Source organism: Puntigrus tetrazona, chromosome 6, assembly GCF_018831695.1.
Source record: "Puntigrus tetrazona isolate hp1 chromosome 6, ASM1883169v1, whole genome shotgun sequence".
Lineage (NCBI taxonomy): Eukaryota > Metazoa > Chordata > Actinopteri > Cypriniformes > Cyprinidae > Puntigrus > Puntigrus tetrazona.
Window position 1 is genome coordinate 4,170,782 of NC_056704.1, and position 16,535 is coordinate 4,187,316.

A 16,535-nucleotide genomic window follows, 5' to 3' on the forward strand; every position below is an offset into this window, starting at 1 on the left:
CGAACGCATTCTACGTGCTACGTGCTTTGCGCGCATTAATAACTACACCGAGAAACCTAAAATAGTTTGAAATACGACATTAAAATTGCTTTTATTCTGATGAACAATTGGAAATAACATCGTGTTCCGTTTAACTTTAAGTAGTAGCCTGTTGTAGTGTCACATCCGAAACACTAGCAGGCGCTAAACACTGGCGCTGTTCTCGGATCAACGCCATCGCAGCAGCAGCAAGCAACAGAAGAAGATTATAGGAAGAGATGAGCGAGGAAGAATGAAATAAACAACACGATAAAATTATAAATCATAATGCTGCGCTGACTGGGACGTTTATCACAAACCTAAACACTTTATATCGTTTCCTGAGGAGAGGAGGACATGACGTTTGTGACAGCGAACTGGAACCCTCTGGGAGAGGCTTTTTACAGGTAAACATCAGAACAGCTCAATCTTTCTGTTTATAAAATATGCAGAATATGAATGTATGCATGATCATCCTGCACACATAAGCTCGTTTAGGTAGAGAGAACGTGTAGCTTTTAAACTGGAGGTTTGTTTTGTATAGTGGCTGGTGTCATGTGACAGCTGTCATGAGTGGCAGTGAATCAGTTAAGCAGCAGAACGACTGCCTGTGTCTTTCCTGTGTTAAAGTAGCGAGGATTTCATTGCAACTATGTCTGAATTAACTATGCCATGATGGAAAAGTTAACAATACTGTAAATCTATTAGTAGAAAACGTTTCTTACAACTGGTTGCTAAATGTGTTTAGGTCACAGTTCTCAACAAATACCTTAGTTTGCTTTATCTAAACTATAATCGCATAGCTTGGCATCAAGACAAGACAATGAAGGCAAAGCACTGCAGAAATGGATGGTTCTGGGTTCTTTCGTTTAATAAATTTAGAAAAATCTGAATTTGTTGTATCAATATTTTGACACAGGAATTTTAACTTCCACTAAACATGCATGAACAAAAGCTTGTTCATGTACCAGCTACATAATTTGTGTGAATGTGATTAATGAGAGTATTGACTTGTTTCATATGAAATTTTATATTATTTATACCTCATTTGCTTGATTTGTGGTGTCTTGGTGGATATCCTAATGAAAAAATATCATTTAAATTTTCCAGAGATGTTTTATTTATAAGGAAAAAATTTATAAGGTAAGATAATATAGCTTGACTTTTACAGTATGTTGTACAGCAGGGCAGTTATGTCAGGTTCCATTATGCATTTAATAGAATAGTTCACCCAAAAATGAAACATTACCCCATATTTTACTCACCTTGAAGCCACCCTAGGTGTATAGGACTTTCTTTTTCAGAAGTTTTTAAAAAATATATCCTGGCTCTTCCAAGCTTGGTAATGCAGGTTTATAGCAGCCATTATTTTAGCCTAACCGCAAGTACTGCAACGTTAAACTAACCTCTATGCCTTTAGGAGGTTATCACATGTACTCTGAAGCAAAACGATGGGTTTTGTAACTAAAATATTTCTAGTTTTAAAATGATTTAAAACGTTGCAGTACTTACAGTTATATCCGATTATTGGAGCTTCAAAATAATGGCCACTATCCACCTGTATTACCAAGCTTGGAAGAGCCAAAATACATTTTTTGAAAAGAAGAAAGTCTTTTTTTCTGAAAGAAGAAAGTCATATACACCTAAGATGGCTTCAGGGTGAGTAAAATATTGGGTCATTTTCATTATTGGGTCAACTATTCCTTTAACATTTTGCATGCCCCTTCTTGGTTTCTTTTTCCTGAAACAGAAAGATTGAACTGTATGAGATGGGCTGGAATCTAAAAGATGGTCTGAGAGAGTGTCTGGTTGCTGCAGCTCCATATGGGGGTCCTATCGGTGAGTTTTGGGTGAGATCAGCCCAGCGACATCTTGTCATGTATATCTTGGTACAGTTTTGTGCACTTCAAAGACAAAGACACTTCTTTCTCTATCAGCTCTCCTAAAGGGTCATAACCGACGCTCTCCCAGTGCCAGACCTCAGTTAGAGATCTACTCTTCATCAGGACTGCCTCTGGCCAATTTTCCAGTAAGAGCACACAGCTGCACACCAGGGCTTAATCAAGATATGGCTTGATTATCAAATCAGACTGACGTTTAATTAAATAAATATGCACAGCACTGATTTCTTAGTTGTTTCTTTGAATCCATCTATGTATCTGCTAAGTCTTTTTGGGTTATTTATGACATGCATTTGGAAACTCAAACTGCACCAACCACCTTCCCACACTTGTTTATAAGAAGCTCTTAAACAAAAAATGAGATGCTTTATGGGATCAGTGTGGTTTTCTGACTAAATCAAAATTAGATTGTTTTGATAGAAAAAAATAAATCTTGTAATTTTACACTTGTACTGTAAAATAAAATGTTTACAATTTTTTTATTTTACAATGAATTACAAAACAATGTTTCTTATTTTGTTTTTATTTATTAATTGTAATATTTTTTATTAAGTAATTATTCTATTATTTTATTGTTGTATAAATAAATATTTAAATTTAGAAAACTATTTTTAAAACTCATTTTAAATTAGAATTGCTTATTGAAAATAGCTTTTTCTCCCAGATTATGCAGCCCTAGAAATGACCTTTTTTTATTATTATTAAAGAATACTTTTTTTGTACTTTTTTTTTTTTTTAATGAACAAAAATTCTGTATAGTAAGTTCTCTCTTTGTCTGTCTCAGTGGAAAAGTGGAGTGGTGAAGCAGCTGGGTTGGACAGTGTCTGACGACCTACTGTGTGTCCAGGAGGATGGCACTGTGCTTGTCTATGATCTCTTGGGTGGCTTCAAGAGACACTTCAGCATGGGCAACGTGAGAATGCATACATTAAATATTACATTACATTAAAGCATACATAAAAAGGATGCATCCACGATTCTGTAAATGTCAAAGCATTGCTTCTTTAAATCAGCGTTGACTTATAGCTAGGTCATAGCATTGATTCTCTCACAGGAAGTTTCTCAGAGTCAGGTGATGGAAACCAAGATTTTCCATTCGCCGTATGGAACAGGTGTTGCCATATTGACAGGTGCCTTGCGATTCACTTTGGCCACAAATATCGATGACATAAAATTGAGGCGGTTGCCTGAGGTTCCAGGTAAAATATACATTCTTAGTGATGTTATAAGAATCCAACATTCCACAGTATTGCAAAAGATAAGGGTTTGTTTCTAACCCTGAATGGTCTTTTTTTATTTCAGGTCTACAGGGGACACCCACATGCTGGGCAGTCCTCTCTCAAGACAGACAAAGTAAAGTTTTAGTTGCCAGTGGATTTCATCTGTTCATCTTAGATAATACAGCCTGCACACCTGTGGTAAAGACCACTCAAACACACTCAAGCTACACAGATATTCAGTTACTGTTAGTGTTTCGTTACCACATGAAAGATGCCAGCCAACCAATGTGCATAAAAAGAGCACCTGCTAAATAATGTTTGAATGTGTGTGTGTGTGTGTGTGTGTGTGTGTGTATATCAGACTCCCCCAGGTCTCTCTCCACAAGCGTCCAGCATAGTTCACATGTGTGTCTCATTCAGTTATAAGTATCTGGCGCTCCTCACTGACTCTGGTCATGTGTGGATGGGCACGTCCAACCTAAAAGTAAGTCATTTCCAGCAATAACATTTTGTATTTCATTAAAACGTTTATTCTGGACACAGAAACTTGTGAAAAGTGGTTTAAGTGATTGTTTTTCCATCAGCTCATTACTCTGTCTACTTAAATTGATAGTTAACTAGTTAATGAATTGCTTGTTCTTAAGACTTGATTACAGCCTTAGTGCTTTTGCACAACAAAGCAGCATCACGTGAATGTTTTCTTGCGCAGGAGAAACTCAGTGAGGTGGACACAAAAATCAAAACTCCCCCCAAACAGATGGCCTGGTATGACGCTTTGCATGATTTATGTATATTCGCTGTATGCTGTATTTTCACTCACATTAGTTTTTTAATTATTTAATTTTTGCAGGTGTCGCAGGCCTAAGAGTCAGCAGCCATCGGCTGTGGTAATGTGGGATGGGCTCCTCATAGTGGTGGGAGAATGCAAGGAAACGATTCAGTACCACCTGGATGATGACTCAATTCTGGTGCCGGAGCTGGACGGGGTTCGGATCATCAGTGGAACGCACCATGAGCTTCTGCAAGAGGTCCCAGGTTAGAAGATGTATATTGAGAAACCTTTTGTAGCATTATAATGTATTTAATGCACCCTTGCTGAATCAAAGGATTAATTTCAATGAAAAGCAAAAACCAAATCTTACCGACCACAAACATTTGAGCAGTGATGATGTATATGGATTGCTGCCAGGTTCTACATCCCTCAAGCCCACAAGTGATTAGATTTTTTCCCATGATGCTCTGCAGGTGCATGTGAGGAGATCTTTAAAATTGCTTCAATGGCTCCTGGAGCATTACTTCTGGAGGCTCATAAAGAATATGAGGTAAGACACATTTACTTGGTCAGAAACGCATGATTAAAGTTTGACATGGTGTGAAAAAATTAGAATATGTAAAATGAAAAATGTAATACATACACATGACAATATATTTACAATTACAGCTGTTGTTAAAAATTACATATTTTTGTTAAAGTTATTGGTTGATGAATATTTGTTGTTAATTTGTCTTAATGGTAAATATTATACAATTAAACATGTTTAATTATTGCCAGCAGAAAAAAAAATCAGTGTCAAAAGTACAGTTCACCCAAAAATTTATTTTCTGTTGTCAAGAAGTCACCTGTAGGGGTTTCTTCTGTTGAACACAAAAGAAGATATTTTGAAGTATGTGGGTAATGAACAGTTAACAGTGGACATTGACTATCAGTATTTTATTTTTCTGTTTTTTCTGAACTATCCTATCTAATTGTGGTGCTAATTATGGCAGGTATACTATGTCTAATGCCTCTTATGTGTGAAAATATTTTCAGAAAGAGAGTCAGAAGGCAGACGAGTATCTGAGAGAGATTAAAGAGCAGAGTCTGTTGAGCGAGGCTGTGAGGCAATGTGTGGAGGCCGCCGGACATGAACATGAACCTGAGACCCAGAAAACACTCTTGAGGGTGAGCCTAAATTCTGTGTGAAGAGAGACATTTCATCTACTGAAGGAATGACAATACACATGGGTTTATGCCTTCTCTCACTCTCTCTCTCTCTCTCTCAATTGCTGTCTCTGCAGGCAGCCTCATTTGGGAAGTGCTTTTTGAGTAATTTTCCTCCAGAGCAGTTTGTCAGCATGTGCAGAGACCTGCGGGTGCTGAATGCAGTCCGAGACTATACCGTCGGCATCCCTCTTACCCACACTCAGTTCAAACAGATGACTGTACAGGTGCTCATCGACAGGTGAGAGAATAGTTCTCTGCAGAACAACTGCCTGTTTGCATCGCAGAGAACTGTTTTGTGATCAATTCCTTTGAATTGGTAAATTTCTGTCTTTCAGATTGGTGTATCGTAAACTCTATCCACTGGCTATCGAGGTTTGCCGCTATTTAAAGACACCGGAGTATCAGGGAGTGAGCCGTGTACTCAAACACTGGGCTTGCTATAAGGTGTGTGTGTGTTTTTTTTTTTAGTTTTTTGAGAAAGTAAAAATGCAGTTCCCTGTGAGTGGTAGGTTTAGGTGTAGGGCAGGGCTATTAAGCAATACGTTTAATTTGAGGGCCGGATTATTATCTGAGAGGCCTATTAAATTATATTTAAAAATCCTATTTTTTTATAAATGGGGGCTAAAAATGTGTCAGCATTACTAAAGATGTACCAAGTACAATATTACTGAATATTGATTAGTAATTTCTTACACTACTGCATTACAGCAAAAAGTAATTTATTACTGAAATGCATTACGTTTGTACCACGTTACGCTCAACACTGTTTATGAGGACACAAATGTATTTAATGACATGGGTATGCATGACAGAGGTATTACAGTTTAAAGGCGGTTTATGAAGACAATCCCAATGTCCTTAAAATTTAATAGGTTTAAAAAAAAAAAAAAAAAAAAAAATCTAAAAATCTAGTTTCCTGTAGATTTAGGTGTAGGGTTGGTGTAGGACAACAATAGCACATACAGTTTGTACAGTATAAAAACTATAAAATATGAAATAATATATTTATTAAATCTTTTAATTGAAATAATTTTTTTCTTTGATCTAGAAACCAAGTAAAATGGTAACATAATGAAATATTATTGCAATTTGAAATAACTGTTTAAAAGAATTGTGAGTCTTTACAGTCAATTTTAGTGCAACAATAATATGGAAGCCCATTTCTACCACTGAATAAAAAATTAAAAAAGCTTATTTTGACAATTCAGACTTGGTGAGCAAAGAGACTTCTTTCAAAAACATTACAAGCATCTTGCTGACTCCAAAGAATGATTTGTCAAATGTACTACTTTTTATAATAATTTTATGGCACGTTTGTGTATCTTTGAAGTCCACATTTATTATAAAGTTGATTTTCCCAGTGATTTTGAGTTTTATAAATCCACAGACATCAAGGGTTTTCACAGATGTTGTTTACAGAACCAGAGGACATCTGCAGGTGCAGATGGGTTTCTTTGTGTTTGACGTGATATTTTGTTCAGTCTGAGAGGTTTAGCACAGCAAAGCTTGAAAGTGTCAGTCAGTTAAACCCATAAAAGTTTGTTTTCTTTGTGTGTGCTTTTGTAGGTCCAGCAGAAAGAAGAATCCGATGAAATCATAGCAAAAGCTGTGAGTGTGAAGCTTGCTGATGCTGCTGGAATCTCCTACTCTGAAATTGCCACTAAAGCGTACGAGAGTGGACGAACAGAGCTCGCCATTAAGGTACACAAACACAGACTACGTTCTAACAAAGACCAGGGGCCACTGATGTTATGGGTTGTCAGTCAGTTTGTGTTGGTCTTTCTCTTTCAGTTGTTGGAGTTTGAGCCTCGTTCCGGCGAACAGGTCCCACTGCTGTTAAAAATGAAGAAAAGCCCTCTGGCTTTAAGCAAAGCCATTGAGAGTGGAGACACAGACCTCGGTACACACTTACATACGTAATTTATTCCTATAATAGTAAGGCAGAATTTCAATACTCCAGTTTTCAGTGTCACATGATTCATTAGAAATCATTACTATATGCTGATTTAGCTGTGCTTACTAATATTTTTCAGGAAATCATGATACATTTCTTTGTTTTATTTTGTTTAGGGTTTTATATATATATATATATATGTATATATATATATATATATATATATATATATATATATATATATATATATATATATATATATATATATGTATGTATATATATATATATATATATATATATATATATATATATATATATATATTTTTTTTTTTTTTTTTTTTTTGGTGAACAGAAGGCTGAAACAAACTTCATTTATTTGAAAAGAGTTTTTCAGAAATGTTGTAAAAGTGTTCATTGTTGCTTTTAGTCAATTAAAGCGAGCAAAAATGTTACTGATCAAAAACTGTTGAACAGGTAGTATAAATTTAATTTCTAAATTAAAGTCGTCAGCAGATATTAGAATATTATCCATATTATATTTTTAGCCATGCACTTACAGTATACTAAAAGTGCCAGAAAGCGTTTGAAACACTGTTACAGATACTGTGCCAAATCACTGGAGATGATTCACCTGCATGCTTTTTTTGTATGCTAGTGTACACCGTGGTAATGTACCTGAAGAATGAGCTGAACAGAGGAGACTTCTTCATGATGTTGAGGAACCAACCTGTGGCTCTGAGCCTTTACAAACAGGTATATATACAGATGCACACACCTGCTTTCCGAAGACGTACACTCTCTGCTGCTGCAGAACTGAGAACCAAATCATTATTTATGATGTAAACATGCCCCTATCTATTGTTAACCTACTTAATATTCATGAGCTAATGTTCATGTCCGCGAACACTGAAAAGGTCCAATCCCTCTGCTCATAAATTTACATAAATTCTGTTCTGATTGGCTATGATTTCTTTGCTTTTTAAAAAGAAAAATTATTTCTGCCTAGTTAGGACAATTGTTCAAAAAAGCAGTTCACGTCAGCACCAAAGCTTCAGTGTTGTTATGCTAACTAAAGTAAAGCTACTGAAAGTTCTTTTCATAATTGAAAAAAGCTGAAATAGAAAAAAAATAAATTAAATAATTACATTTTGGAAACTTACAGAAATAAATATGCTGAAACTTTCCAAAACTTAAAACTAACTTTAAACTTAAATATAATATATAATATATTTATATAATATTAAAATTAATTAAAGCTAAGTATTACATTATTAAGGTATTAAAAAAATAAGGTATAAGTAAAAAATAGTAAAAATATTTTTTTAATGACATAAGCACATAACAAAATTACCAAAACATAAAATAAAATTAAATTCAAATTATAAAAATAAAAGCTAATGCAAAATATTAATAAGCACTTTGTTATCTTATCAGTAATAGTAAAATAACAGTGTATGTTTTGTTTTGTTTTCCACTGTTTACATTGTCAATGTTTGTGTGTGTGTGTGTAGTTTTGTAAGCACCAGGAGCAGGACACACTCAAAGATCTTTTCAATCAAGACGATGATCATGAAGAACTTGGCAATTTTTATGTGAAGGCCAGCTATAAAGAGCAGGTAGGCGTTTACAGCTCTTTCTTCCTCATTTACTTCCCACTTCCATGATTTGAACGACAGAAGTGCTATAAAGGGTCAACAAATTACGGTGGCTCCATTACCATCAATGTGTGGGGTTTAAAGGCATGCCTTGTTAGTTTTCCACCTTCTTTTCGTAATACTCTTCTATTATTTTTAGCATGATTTTGCTAGTCGCTGTGGTAAAAGTGCCACTGCTAAGAATGTAAATGTACTGTACATTTGTGTGCAACTGCAGAGAATGGAAGCTCGGATTGCTCTTTTACAAAGTGCAGTGGATGAGTACTACAAAGCCAAGAATGAATTTTCTGCCAAGGTAAAGGCCTCATACTCTTCTGCTATTAGCAGCCTGAGCAGTTCACGGTCAGTGTAGCCGGAACATTACATCTGTGAATTATCAAATGGAATCATTGCCTTTCTTTTTTCTCTCTCAGACAACAGAAGATGAAATGCGTCTGCTGCGGTTTCAGAGAAAGCTAGAGGAAGAGAAGGGTGAGCCGCTCGTGGGATTCTCTCTTCATGACACTATGACCACGCTGCTGTCTGTGGGACTTCACAAACACGCCGAACAACTTTACAAAGACTTCAGAGTGCCTGACAAGAGGTATGCCATCTGTTTATTCAATTTATAGTTTCTCCTTCTGTGGCATTGTTTTAATGAATGAACATACCCTTGAACGACATTTAATTTATATCCCAGTGAGTGAGAATCACAAAAGCATCCTCTAAGATTCAGTGGTGACTCTGAGGTAATAAACCAGAGCTAATATTGTCGACTGTAATTAAAGACTACAGTTGCAATGCTACCTTTATTAAAAATAAACAATATCTGCTCTCACGGGTGTTACCTGGGTAATCGTGTGTAATCAAAATTAATAGGTTCAGCTGCAAACATTTAATTCAGAAAGTTGCAATAAATTTCAGAAAGTGTGTTTTTATATTTAAATAATGCATATAAACCGAAAGGCTGTGTTCACAAATCACATATAGGTTGTTTAATAAATACACAACAATAAACTTATACACCTGCCAAATATCACGTAGGCCCCTCCTGTGCTGCCAAAACCACCTGCCTGCTTCATAATTTGTCCCACTGTATCATGCACTAAGATGTTAGTAGCAGATCCTTCAAGTCTTGTAGGCTGTGAGATGGGCCTCCTTGGATCAGATTTGTTGGTCCAGCACATCCCATAAATGGTCAGTCGAATTGAAATCTAGGGAATTCGGATGTAAAGGCAACGCCTTAAACTCTGTCACGATCCTCAAACTATTCCTCAACAGTTGCAGAGTGCCACTGCCATCAAGGAACATCACTGTCATCGCTGTCTCCAGCTGTAGGTGGTGCATATTTAAGTAATGTCCACATGAATGCAGGACTAAAGTTTTACTAGCAGAACACAGGCCAGAGCATAAAAACATGTCTTTTCAGACCAGTTAACCTTCTAGCATTGCTCCATGGTCCATTTCATGTCCACTATATGTGCTTTTGACAATAAACATCTGTGATGATGAGAACTCTGATTGGTCTGTGCTATGCAGAAATCTGCAATGCACTGTGTTTTCGGACACCTTTATAATCATGGCCAGCATTAAGTTTTTTTTTTAGCAATAAGAGCTAAAAAAGCTCTTAGCTTCAATAACTTTTCAGTTTGATTAAACCAAACAGCATAGACTTGACCCAGACTCCAGTTCGCCGGTTGTCCTTGTATGTGCCAATCACTGCATGCTGCCCAAAGAAAAGCCTTCAAAACATTTTTTCTTTTTGAGATGGTTTTATCACATTTGATTTATGTGAAAAGCATTCAGATCTTTCCATTTTTCCAGCTTCCAACTAATTAAATTCAAGAACTGACTGTTCCTCTGTACCCCTTGACAGGTGCCATTGTAAAGATATAAAAATGTTATTGACTTCACCAGTATTGAAGTTAATGAAGTGACTGATATGTATATAGTTTATGTTTCTAAATAAAGAATAATATGATGCAAATGGTGGTCTTGAGATGCTGGGATAGGCCCTGACCCCCTAAACTCTGCAGAAGATAAGCAGTGAGGAAAGTGGATGGATAGATGATGTGAATGTCATGATAATAAGAGTGAAAGTGTTACTCATTATCAGGTTCTGGTGGCTTAAGATAAAGGCACTGGCTGAGAAGGAGGACTGGGAAGAGCTGGAAAAATTTGCCAAAAGCAAAAAGTCTCCTATTGGATATCTGGTAAGTGGTGTCCGTTTGTTCTGTATTATTTTTAGTTATTGTTGTGAAATATTTACAATTGTCTTTCTCTGATTGCAGCCATTTGTTGAGCTGTGCATTAAACACCATAACAAATATGAAGCCAAGAAATACGTGTCTAAAGTCACACCGGAGCAGAAGGTCAAAGCTCACCTTGCAGTGGGGTAAGAGTTTGTTCCGAAAATGTATTTAACCTTTTTCTTTTTGAAATAAATTAATACTTTAATTCAGCAAGGACAAATTAAATTGACCAAAACAAAAAATGTTAAGCAGCACAACTGTTTTCAACAATGAGAAAACGAGTAGCAAACGAGTATATTAGGATGATTTCTGAAGGTACATGTGATGCTAAAAATTCAGCTTAGCATGACATATTGAAATACTTCATTCTTGATCAAATGCAGGCTTTTATCAAAAGCATAAAAAAATAATTTCCCCAGAGCTTTGAACAGATTCACACATTAATGTTCATGATTAAGACGAAGAACCAAATGAAATGTTGTTGTCTCTCACACAGGGATATGGAGGGAGCCGCAGAGGCAGCTATCGAGAGACGTAATGAATCAGAGATCAGTACTGTTCTGTCACGCTGTTCAGCGACCACTGATCAACTTCTGATGGAGCGCCTCAACCGTGCAAAAGCCACTGCTGTCAAAAAGTGAGCCCGCACGCTTCTGTCCTGCTCATCTCAGCTGAGTTCGCTGCCCAGCAGTGAACCTCTGTGCACCCGCAGCAGTAAATGACTTCTGATGTAATGGAGCATTTTGATGACTATTCTGCACAATGAAGGAAATTTCTTGGGCAGAGAAAAAGATCAGCATGTCAGCAGTTTTAGTTTTTGCTGTGTCTGTCGGACAGCTAGAAGCGTTTCCCATCTTGCACTTCCCTGTAAACCATAAAAACCTTTGTACCTATAACTGCGTTATGAACCAATGTTTGTTTGTTGTATAATCATACTGTCTTTGAAGGTATGTTCATGCCTGTGTTCTGTAGAAATGATATCTGCCTTCATAAATATAACAAAACACTTGTTATTTTAATTAAACCATGCTTAGATACCAAAACGTGTTGAATGCAGTGTGTGCACATTAATCGCACTGTTGGTTCTTTTTGGCACAATCACGCTTTTTTGCCTTATGACTAAGCATTCAGAGACTGGGGTCGAACTCCTCTGCCTTGCACTTTAAACCTTATATTAGGGTGTCATTAAACGCAGAGGGCGCTCTTTGCCACCGTCACATCTCATTTACAGACCGAAAGGTTGGCGTTTGCAAAGTTGGAAACTTTTTGCAAGAACAGCGACCAGAGAGGAAAATAGGATAAAAAGGTACGCCCATACAAATATCTTGGTTTTTAGCAAAAATGATGTCCAACAAACTATTTTCACAGAGTTGCGTGACTTTATCACGTGATTTTGTAGTTCAGCCTTTCCACAAGACTGAGCACAAATATGCTGTTCTGTACGGCTCTTATTGTTCCGGTTTGTTTTGTTGGTGTAGTTTCGTTAAAAGAAACATCGTCTTAAAAATCTGTATGTTAAGCTTTCGTGCAGTCGTGGTGTATTTTATATATATAACAGGCTAATGAGTTTCGAGTGTATTTAACAACAGTAGTGTCGTGTGTAAAGACGAGGGTGAGACACATTGTGAACTGAGCAATGATTTATTTGTAACACATTCTGCATTTAACATTATTCATCAGTAAGTGTCAAATTAATGTCAATGATTATGAATACAGTTACATTGTATTACTATACCGGTCACATTTGAATTCATAGCTCATAATTGAATTTATATAGGTTCTATATTAAATGTATTTTTATAATACGTTTAATATCGCGTGTTTGGGGCGGGGCTATTTTTTGTTCGACCAATGGCAGCCGGGGGCGGTGCTCTGGGGAAACCGGTTTGACAACATGGTTTGAACTGATCGTTGTTTGATGTCATTGGCGTTGCAGAAATTATACACTTCAGCATCAACAAATTAGAAATTCCTGCATACATGTTCGTTTTTTAATGTGATTTTAAACAATGACCGGTTATGATGTTATAAAACTGCCAAAATAAATTGTCGAGCTTAGTTTATTCTATAGTGTAGCTTCATACTACACCAGCATGTATCTTCTTCTACTGAACTACTTTAAATTTCAGCCAAAATAAAAAATTCTGCCATCGTTTACTCACACTGAAGTAGTTCCAAACATGTATGAATTTATTTGTTCTGCCGAACACAAAAGAAGATTAAAGATATTTTGGAAAAAAAACGTTTGCAACCAGGCTGAAAAGTTTGTAACCATTGACTTCCATAATGGGAAAAAATACTATGGAAGTCAGTGCAGCAGTTTCTGAGGTAAAGGTTGTTTGAGGACATCATAAAGTTACGTGAACTGTACTTGTGTGTTTCAGGTCATGTCATCCATAAAAGTTGAATGTGTTATTAAAGAACAGAATGAAGTCGGTGAGAGTCCGGTCTGGGAGGAGAAGGACTCCACTTTGTTATATGTTGATATTCCCGGTAAAAAGGTCTGCCGGTGGAACTCACTGACCAATCAAATAGACAGTATTGCCACAGGTAAGCCTAAAGACGTAAACTAAATTTAGTGTGGGCTGCATTTTTAGTGACTTTCAAGAAAATTGTAACCAGATTAGCAATCAATTCCCACAATATATGCAGTCAGTGTATTGAATTTGCATTTTATTTGAAGGTGCATTAAACATTGAGTAATGTTAGTATGCGTTATGATGTTGATGGATTGAAATGTGTTATATCTGTACAGAGAAACCTGTAGGCTCTGTGGTTCCGCGACAAGCAGGTGGTTACGTCATCGCGGAGGGAACACGGTTTGCATTTGTTGACTGGTTAAAACGCTCAATTAAACCTGTCTCTAATGTGGATGACAGGGAAAAACCAAACACCCGCTTCAATGATGGAAAAGTAGATCCAGCGGGGAGGTTTTTTGCAGGTACTGTGTGAAAAAAAATCCCATGTTGACAAGCATATTTTCATAGGCCACCCAAAAATGGAAATTCTGGCAGCATTTACACAACTTTATGTAATTGCAAATCTGTATAGATTATGAAGAATGTTTGAGGAAAGTTTTGTTTCCCAGTGACTTCATTTGTACGCTGCAAAAAACAAAGTCAATGGAAACTAAGAGAAAGAACGTCATACAGGCTTTGAATTACATGAGGGTCAGTAAATGATGAACTTGGGGTGAACTAACTCTGAATTATTCTCATTTGGACTGTGTGCAGGTACCATGGGTTTGGACATGAAGCCTGACGTGACGGATGGTGCTCTATACACCCTCCTTCCTGACCACTCTGTTGTCCAGCAGTTCGACAAAGTGCACCTCTCCAATGGTTTGGACTGGTCACTGGACCACCGCGTCTTCTACTACATCGACAGCCTGGCGTTTATGGTGCAGGCCTTTGATTATGACATCCAGTCTGGAGGGCTGTGTGAGTTTGATTAGCAGTGGACCGTGGTCTTGATGTAAAAACGAGGCTTGTGTGGTTTTGTAAAATCTGTGCATTTATTATTTCTGTTTAAGCTAACCACAGAATGGTTTACAAGATGGAGAAAGATGAAGGCATACCAGACGGTATGTGCATAGACACAGAGGGAAAGCTGTGGGTTGCCTGCTTCAACGCAGGAAGAGTGCTGCGTATCGACCCACAAACAGGTGTGTAACATAGCTGAGGCAAAGTATATATCATTTGTTGCAATTTGCGGGTTGACTCATAATGCACTATTTTAAAGGTGCTGTATGCTGTATTTTGATACTACTAAAGCATAAAAATACTATAATATTTTTGCAGGTATTTAAGAAACATGCCAAGTTAACATACTTGTTTATCTAAACAACAGTGCTATAGTCTGTTGTTCTCCTTTAAAAATGCGCGTTCCATGTGATTTCATAATTGGCCATTAAACTCACGTTTATGACAGAATCATTTCCATATTTAAATGTTCATATACAGAAGGTTCATATCTCTGTTTCTACAACAAATTAAGCATCGCAACAACAATAATAATAATAATGATTTGAGCGCCGAATCGTTAGAATGATTTCTGAAGGATCACGTGACACTGGTGATGCTGAAAATTTGGTTTTGCCAATATAGGAATGAAATACATTTGAAATATATTCAAATAAGAAACAGAGATTTAGATTTTTATTTAATTGTCATGCCATATTTGTGTAGCTATGTATTTATTTTGTTGAAAGAAAATATTTAAAAAAGACTAATGCGATCATTTTGCCATTACACCACATTATTTTAATATAAACACAGGTTTTAAATAAATAAATGTATATATATGGTCAGAATGTGTACGATTCTGAGAGTCAGACTACAAACTGAATATGAATAGAAAGTGTGAATAAAAAAAAAAATCTAAGATCAGTCCAGTCTTTCAGTTGTTAAGAGTAATTTGTCGTGCTTTCTCAGGCACACGGCTGCAGACAGTGAAGCTACCAGCCGAGAAAACCACTTCGTGCTGTTTCGGAGGGAAAGACTACAGTGATCTCTACGTCACGTCAGCTTACACAGGCATGGATGCAGATTCCCTGGCAAAGCATCCTGAAGCTGGCTGCACATTTAAGGTAGACATCTTATTTCATATCACGCTTAAAGTAGTATGACATCAACTTCGACACATAATGACGTTGATTATATGCTTTATTCCTATCATAGGTGTCTGGTTTAGGAGTGAAGGGCATCCCACCATTCTCATACGCTGGATGAACTCCAAGATTAAAGCGATTGTTAATGGAAGTGCCACGAATGTTTAGCATTTACGGTACAACAGTGTTCTAATCATGCAGTTATACTCACACGTCATATAATTTTAGAAAATCTTAGCTCATTCCAGATGATTTTTATCGTATTTGACATTTCTAATATTAATCTAATCTAATATTAGATGTAAAGATGCAATTAAAGGTGGAATAATATATATATTTTAATTTACTTTATTTACATTAACTACACAAAGAGCATTCTGTGAGTTTGCACACATTTTTGGATTTTTTTGGGGTAATTTAGTGTAACTTGTAATATATATTAACCTCAAATGTGATGTTGGTTTGGCTCTGCTGTTGAAGTGAGTCAGATAACCAGGATTTTGAAAATGTATGTAATTAGAATATATTTTTTCTTGTATTAAGTCAAATGGAAAACCATTCACAACCTGTTTTACATCCATAATCTGTATTTCAGAGTAAAACGAAGAGCATGACTTAATTTTGACTTGACTTGACATGACTTAACTGAGAATTGATAGCATCATAAAAGGCGTTATATACCAGAATGGTGCTTGGGAGGAAGAGGCTGAAACGAATGAGGGATTTGTGTCATTTCAGACGGGGTGAATGGGGTCAGTTTCTTGTCGAAGGATGCTAAGTAAACCTACAGGGTTTGGTGCAAAGGTTGAATAGAATGATTCATTTTCTGTGTTGGTTCCCTGTATTTGTGAAACTTGCATAACTTGAAATAATAAGATAAAAAATTTTCAAATTAAATGATCTTATTTCAAAAGTTTAAATGAGGTGTCTGAGGATAAATATGTAAAACGAACTCCACTTTCTAATCAATATATAATAACACTTTACAATAAGGTGTCATTTGTTAACATTAGTTAATGCATT

The 16,535-nt window shown here is 36.3% G+C and overlaps 2 protein-coding genes across 3 annotated transcripts; both read left to right on the forward strand.

Moving 5' to 3' along the window:
- The first annotated feature begins 207 nt into the window (after positions 1–207).
- On the forward strand, positions 208–11,909 carry vps16 (VPS16 core subunit of CORVET and HOPS complexes). The gene is made up of 22 exons (XM_043241557.1): positions 208–425; positions 1,769–1,857; positions 1,956–2,047; positions 2,704–2,832; positions 2,974–3,118; positions 3,222–3,337; positions 3,501–3,623; positions 3,849–3,904; positions 3,990–4,174; positions 4,385–4,461; positions 4,950–5,081; positions 5,198–5,361; positions 5,459–5,567; positions 6,690–6,824; positions 6,915–7,023; positions 7,673–7,770; positions 8,529–8,633; positions 8,890–8,967; positions 9,086–9,255; positions 10,768–10,864; positions 10,943–11,046; positions 11,400–11,909. The coding sequence occupies exons 1-22, from the start codon at positions 376–378 to the stop codon at positions 11,542–11,544; spliced, it is 2,508 nt and encodes an 835-aa protein (XP_043097492.1). The 5' UTR covers positions 208–375; the 3' UTR covers positions 11,545–11,909.
- A 148-nt stretch (positions 11,910–12,057) lies between these two features.
- On the forward strand, positions 12,058–16,432 carry rgn (regucalcin). Of its 2 annotated transcripts, none has more exons than XM_043241561.1 (7): positions 12,058–12,209; positions 13,288–13,453; positions 13,659–13,844; positions 14,137–14,343; positions 14,436–14,567; positions 15,337–15,491; positions 15,583–16,432. In XM_043241561.1, the coding sequence occupies exons 2-7, from the start codon at positions 13,291–13,293 to the stop codon at positions 15,631–15,633; spliced, it is 894 nt and encodes a 297-aa protein (XP_043097496.1). In that variant the 5' UTR covers positions 12,058–12,209; positions 13,288–13,290; the 3' UTR covers positions 15,634–16,432. The 2 variants fall into 2 exon arrangements, with proteins under 2 accessions (XP_043097496.1, XP_043097497.1); XM_043241562.1 differs by lacking the exon at positions 12,058–12,209 and adding an exon at positions 12,364–12,582.
- The last annotated feature ends 103 nt before the right edge of the window (positions 16,433–16,535 follow it).